We start from the raw sequence: 7,203 nt of genomic DNA on the forward strand, positions 1-7,203 counted from the left end.
AGCGTACGACCTCAAAGAAGTCCACTCATGAAGGCCCGATCCTCAAAGCCTAACAATAATACCTTGGAACCATCGGTCGTTATAATTCTCCCCCACTTGGATCAGACTTCGTCCTCAAGTTCGCGGTCCCGAACAACTCTGAATAGTGCTCCCTCGTCTCCTTCTAAGGCTCCCATGTCCACTCTAACCTCTTGCGATGTAGCCACTACACCTTTACCAGCTCTACAACCTTATTCCTTAAGGTTTCCGTCTTCCGATCTAAAATTGTCACCGGTCTCTCAATATAATTCAGGCGGTCATCCACTTGAATATCCTCCAAAGGTACAAATGCAGAATCATTCACTAAACAATTCTGTAGCTGAGAGACATGAAAAGTGCTATGACTCTGGTTGAGCTCGGCTGGAAGATCAAGATGATATGCTACCCGGCCCACGCAAGCCAGAACCCTGAAGGGACCAATATACCTGGGGTCCAACTTGCCCCGCTTCCTAAACCAGATGACACCTTCAGGAGAACCATATCTCTCACCTGGAACTCCAAGTCTGACCAGCGCCTATCATCATAGCTCTTCTGCCAACTCTGAGCTGTCTGGAGCCTGCTCCGAACCTATTAAATAGGTCTGTAGGAAAAATGTCAACTTTGGTCAAACTTGAATTTCGTCGCTAATTTGTAGGAAATCCGTAGCTAAACAGTTTCGTAGCTATTCCATAACTATTCCGTAGGAACAAGTCAAATTTAGTCAAACTTTTACTCCCTTCGGTAATCCTTAGGAAATCTTTAGCTATGTATTCCGTAGGAAAACAGTCAACTTTAGTCAAACTTGACTCTCGTCAGTAATCCGTAGCTATTGGTATCCGTATCTATTTTTTAGGTATTGTAGCTACGGAGGAAACCGTAGGTATTCCGTAGCTAGTCCATTGCAAATTCATAGTATAAATTTCTCACGAACGTTTATACTACAGGCCTTTTTCCGTAGCAATTTCGAAGGTATTGTCTTATACCTACCGAATAGGCGAATACATACGGATCGTAAGTATTGCTCAGTTTTCTAATAGCTACTTGTCTTTTTAATTTTAATAAAAAAATTTAGTTTTATATAAACTAATACATTAGTTTTTATAAAAATTAATTTTAGCCAAACTAAAAGAAAAAATATTGTGGCAAACCATCCCTTCCCCTAAATGGCAAGTTTTTGAAAAGGGCTGGCAAAAAGGCTACATAAATGAATCCACTTCCTCTAACTTTATATTTAATCGAAAAAATCTTAAGTTAAACAAAGAGGAAGTGCGAGATCACGGATCCAAAAAAAATGGAGGATGATCTCTAAAAGGTGAATAGGGAGAGAATAAAGTAAAGGAGAGTGAATCACAATCCTAGGTAGGGAAATCTCGAGTATATGTTAAGTGTGAACTTTTAACGTATTTTGTGAAAATTAGATGTCAACGGTCTTTGACTTGGTTGATCTTAAAAAAAAATTAACTTCAAAATTACAAATGTGGAAAAAAAAATTTAACTTTTACGTTCTATGATACGGAGTAAAACGGTTTAGAATCAGGGTTGACAGCTTGTGTGTAAAAGGAAAAAAGAAAAAAGAAAATATCAATTCCCAAAACGTTAGTTCAACTTTAGACCAAGTCATGATGATTGGATAATATTATAATGCAAGATATTCCAATTCGGTATGCAAATAGGTGTTTTGGCATCTTACACTAGTTTAGGTAAAGTCAAAGTCTTTGAAGTTTATCGTTATGTCAAATACTTTATTCTTGATGACTATATTGTGATCTATATATATCCAATTATCTCTTTCAAATTTCACAAAACTATCATTCTTTCAACTCTAATCACCCAACTCAACTCATCAATCCTTCTTCCACCAAATAGTAGAGAGCCTTAGAGATGGATGTAGATGATGGTGATTATGAAAGGAAAAAAGAGAGAGCCTTAGAGGTAACACCAACATGGGCAGTAGCAGTTGTGGTGTTTGTGATACTTGCCATTTCAATTGTTCTTGAATACATCCTTCATCTAATTGGCCATGTATGTACCTCAATTCTCATCTTTCTTCTTCTTCTTTTTTTCTCTTCTATTTTAGTGTCATAAACAACGTATAAATTTGAAAAACCGAAAACAAAAAAGTAAACAGAATGTTTTTTATTTCTATAAATTTTTAGTGGTTACATAATAAACAAAAGAAAGCACTCGGTGAAGCCCTTGAAAAGATCAAAGCAGGTAAACCTATAATAATCTTTACTTAACTTTTTCTTTATATCGATGACGTGTTATTTAACTTGTTTATTGTATTCAAATCTACTTCCAGAATTGATGATTCTAGGGTTCATATCGCTGCTGCTAACAGTGGGTCAACAACCAATCTCTGATATATGTATTCCGAGTAAAGTTGGACGAACATGGCACCCTTGTAATAAAAACACGGCAGACAATTATTACTATGATCCATGTCTTAAAAAGGTATTGTATTATGTATATCATCTCACTTCTTTGATTTCTATTTAACTTTTGATTACGTTTTTAGATATTTCAGTGTTTTTTTTTCGTTAAATGTTTGTATCTTATAAAATGACGATATATATTAATTAAATTATGAGAGCTTCGTGTAGGGAAAGGTGCAAATGGTGTCATTTTATGCGATACATCAACTCCACATATTCATCTTTGTGTTGGCTGTGGTTCATGTCTTGTATTGCCTTCTTACCTTGATTTTGGGTAAACTCAAGGTAAAAATCGTCATGATTTTCTATCATACATACATACATATATACATACATACAAGCAAAAGAGAAACGTTCTTTAATATTTTAATCTCTATGATCTAAAATTGGATTCAGATGAGGAAGTGGAGGGCTTGGGAAGATGAAACCAAGACGCTCGAATATCAGTATCATCACGGTATAGTGTTATATTCATTTTTTAAAGATTAATTATTTATGATTATTTATTGATGAAATGTATAATTATTTCATTATCTTAATTTTTTATTCAGATCCAGAGAGATTTAGGTTTGCACGGGAGACGACTTTTGGGCGTCGACATTTGAGATTTTGGAGTAACTCCACGGTTCTTCTATGGATCGTAAGTATATATATATATATATATATATATATATATATATATATATATATATATATATATATATATATATATATATATATATATATATATATATATAAAATAGAAAATAAAATATCACTCTAATCAATTGATTTCTAGAGAACAAACTTATTTGAGTTTTGATATTATTTAAATATTTTAGCAAGTTATAATGAATATTAATCAGTCACAAAACTGACAATATAATTCAGGAAATTTATCACATGGAAAAGTTGACATTTTATATATATATATAAAAATTACATGCAACCGCACATTGATATATATGTCCTGTTTGACTTTTGACCACATCTTTACACAATTTGATAGTATTTTTTAAATATTTTTAGAAACACACATATATATTTCATTCTCGAAAAAAATAAAAATGTTTTTAGTATTATTATTTAACTCTATAATTGGTGTGCGCACTCGGAATGAATCAATGTTAATTTCTTCGGTTTTAATATTTTAAGTTATAAATTCAAGATTTTAAATTATCATTTTCAAGAAATATGATCAATAACTAAAATATAAAATTGTAATGTATAATATTTGACTTGATATTCCAATTATTTATTATGATATCTCATTTAATTATGTTCACTTTTTTTGAATTTGCTGCAAAATGTAGGGCTGTTTTTTCAGGCAATTCTTCAGATCGGTTCCGAAAGTTGATTATCTTACCCTCCGACATGGCTTCATCAATGTAACTACTCTACACAAACCTTTTGATTCAATTATATATTTTGCTCGATTTCCTAAAAAGGAGTAGCAAATTTCACTCGGTATCTTCACAAATTCTTTTATATATATATATAGCTTAATAAACACTGTTAATTTGTATATACAGACGCATTTACCTCATGATAGCCAACAACAGTTTGATTTCCACAAATACATTAGTAGGTCACTTGAAGAAGATTTCAAAGTCGTAGTTGGAATAAGGTTGCTCATTTAATCTGTTTTCATTAATCATTGTCAAAAAAAATATTTCTTTTTTTCTAAGTATTTTGAAATTTTTTACTTAATCAAACATGCATGAAGCTTATAACACAATTAACCTATGTAATGCAGTCCAGTAGTATGGTTTTTTGCGGTTCTTCTCCTTCTCACCAACACCCATAGTAAGTGACAAAGTTATAAATCAATAATTATTTTATCATAACAACTTATATATTCAATCAAACTCTAAAAAACTTTAGAAATTTATTAACAACATTGTCATACGTTTCTAGTCCTATTAACAAAATTTTCACATTTTTTATCTAATGATAGGCTGGAAAGCATACCTTTGGCTTCCCTTCATCCCATTGATTGTAAGTATTAATCTCATCTTCTATATATGTTCATGAGTGGATCAAATATAATCACTAGGATTAATTTGAGACATAATATTGTTGACGAATATATGCAGATAATACTTATAATTGGAACAAAACTACAAGTGATAATAACACAAATGGGGAGAAGAACTCATGAAATGGCAGATGTGGTGAAGGGTACACCAATGGTTCAGCCAGGAGACGATCTTTTCTGGTTTGGTCGACCAAAACTCGTACTCCTATTGATCAACTTTGTTCTCTTTCAGGTCAACATATATACATAACTCACAGTTTTTCAACTCGATTTGTTGCCACTGTGTTCTAATCATATCTTTTACTTTTGGTTTTACAGAATGCGTTTCAACTAGCGTATTTCTTATGGAGTTGGGTAAGCATTTTCACCCAAAAACGCTCGATTTATTGAATGGTTTTGGTATAGAAATGGACAATTTCCAACAAGTTTCTTTCTTTCTTTTTAACAGAATAAATTCGGCCTCGATAGTTGCTTCCATGAACGCCCTGAAGACACTGTAATAAGACTAACAATGGCGTGAGTTACAATTACTTGAAACTGTCTAATTACATATATATTAATACGTACACAGCTTAATGCTAATGTTAGTATTTATCTCGTTTTTCAGTGTGGTGATAGAGGTTTTATGTAGTTATGTTACGCTTCCTTTATACGCATTAGTAACACAGGTAAAGTTTTCGATTAACTTCAACTTTGTAGTGTTGCGACTCGCGACATTCTCGTGATTCTTGAACATAGTACAACAAACAAACAAACAAATCTATCTTTAATTAAGGCTTGACTTTTGTCGGTTTTTGGTTGACTTGTTGTTTAACAGATGGGTTCGAGAATAAAACCCACCATTTTCAGTGAGGATGTAGCAAAAGCTCTGAAAACATGGCACCATACAGCCAAAAAGAACATCAAGCATGGCCATTCAGCTTCAAATTCACCATTTTCAAGCAGACCTGGAACTCCACTCCATGGAAGTACATCTCCAATGCATCTTTTGCATAGATACCCTGAAAACAGTTTTTATAGCCCTTCAAATTCTCCAAGAGCTGGCTCACACTTTGAGCATGAAGGTTGGGCGAATGAGTCTTCTCATGGACATGAACAGAAATATGAAGACGCTGACAACTTTAGAAGAGATGAAATACATGATATAGAAGAAGGCGAGATTGAAGAACAAATCACAAGTAGTTCGACTCAGTTGCCATCAGGACCAAGACCTGATAGGCATCAACATGAGGCTGATATTTCTGAGTTTACGTTTAAATGAGTAATTAAGTATTGTATAAAAATGAATACATGAGTCATAAATGTAATTTAAACATCTTGATGTATTCCAACACCTTATACTTGTATATCATTTCAATCTCCAATTCATAAAATGTAAGAATTCATTGGGCTAGCCAACGATATCAGGCTTTCGACCATGGAATGATCACCATAAACTGATAAACATCTCTCCTAAAGTTGCTAAGCTTCATTGTCCGAAACTTTTATCGATATTTTTATATGATCATGGAACACATAGAGACATGTTTACAAGTTTTAATTATCCTAAATAATAAAGATTGTTTCCATTACACAAAATATGACGAAAGAAAGAAATGAATGAGTCATTACTAGTCATTACGTTCCATGATGGAATGAAAAACGTGTTCTAATAAGGAATGAAATTTAAGAAAATAAAGGAAAGATCATAGTTCATTTTATTTCCATGAGATAATACAAATAGATATTTTCATTCATCATTGAACCATTTTAGTATTTATTTCCCAATTTCATTATATCAACATTACCTACCTAGGTTGATAATGCCAAAAAAATATAATGTCAAATAGAAAGCCACGTCAACCTAAATCTGCGCTACATGTGCACAAGAGATGCTCAATAAATGTTTTTGTTTTCTGTGGTCCTCGCATTAGTTATCGTGTCGGAGAGTTGTTTTATTACTTTTAATAAATTAAACTTCGACCAAAATATAAAACATTCAGCAATTCAGCATGCAAAAACAGTAAATATATATATACCAGCAAGAAAATACTATTCATCTATGTAATTAAAATAAAACTAAAAACGCTCTATGTTATAAATAATAATATCATAATTTGATCCATCAACAATACATGTTATAAATAACAAGTGGTATTTTGAACCATCGACCAAAGAGTATGTTTTTGATTCAATCAATGTCGTCTTCCAGTTCTTCAAACCCATCTTCATCAAGATTCAACACCCACTCAATAAGAAAATTGGCATCTGTTTTTTATGAAAATAATTTTACCATGTTTTGATGAAAATAATTACACCTTCAACCAGTTTAATTATTTGATCAACGATATTATAAAACTAAAAATCACCAAGTAAAACTTTGTTCTAGTTCTTAAGTTTCTTGATTCTCTACATGAGAGTTGGGAACACCATATAGTTGTTCTTATAAAAACAGAGAGAAGATCAAAGCCATGGATTCGTTAGAGTCTATTTGGAAACTTAAGGAACTATGAGAAAACCAAGGCTTGGAGAAGGAAAATCATCAAAGACATGAAGGAAGCTACGAAAGTAAGTTCCTCAACTCTGATTTCAAAGAGCAAGAAGATTGTCGTCCACCTCAGAAGATGAATCAATTGCAATTGATTGTGATGATGACCAGATGGCCCAGTTTGTAAAGCTGGCTTCCTAAACAGCTCTTATTAGACACGAGGACGTGCACGTCATCATTTCTCCTACTTTTCTTTCTGTGAATGA

The 7,203-nt window shown here is 32.6% G+C and overlaps 1 protein-coding gene across 2 annotated transcripts; it reads left to right on the plus strand.

Annotated features, from left to right (window-relative positions):
- The first annotated feature begins 1,731 nt into the window (after positions 1-1,731).
- Positions 1,732-5,843, plus strand: LOC111901581 (MLO-like protein 12). Of its 2 annotated transcripts, XM_023897454.2 has the most exons (15): positions 1,732-2,040; positions 2,175-2,232; positions 2,321-2,472; positions 2,622-2,738; positions 2,850-2,910; positions 3,005-3,093; positions 3,746-3,820; positions 3,965-4,059; positions 4,189-4,238; positions 4,390-4,430; positions 4,529-4,702; positions 4,789-4,824; positions 4,919-4,986; positions 5,078-5,138; positions 5,288-5,843. In XM_023897454.2, exons 1-15 carry the CDS (start codon positions 1,900-1,902, stop codon positions 5,729-5,731), a joined length of 1,662 nt encoding a protein of 553 aa, XP_023753222.1. In that variant the 5' UTR covers positions 1,732-1,899; the 3' UTR covers positions 5,732-5,843. The 2 variants fall into 2 exon arrangements, with proteins under 2 accessions (XP_023753222.1, XP_023753223.1); XM_023897455.3 differs by lacking the exon at positions 2,175-2,232 and having other exon boundaries at positions 1,902-2,040.
- The last annotated feature ends 1,360 nt before the right edge of the window (positions 5,844-7,203 follow it).

This window comes from Lactuca sativa, chromosome 9 (assembly GCF_002870075.4).
Source record: "Lactuca sativa cultivar Salinas chromosome 9, Lsat_Salinas_v11, whole genome shotgun sequence".
In the NCBI taxonomy this organism is placed as follows: Eukaryota; Viridiplantae; Streptophyta; class Magnoliopsida; order Asterales; family Asteraceae; genus Lactuca; species Lactuca sativa.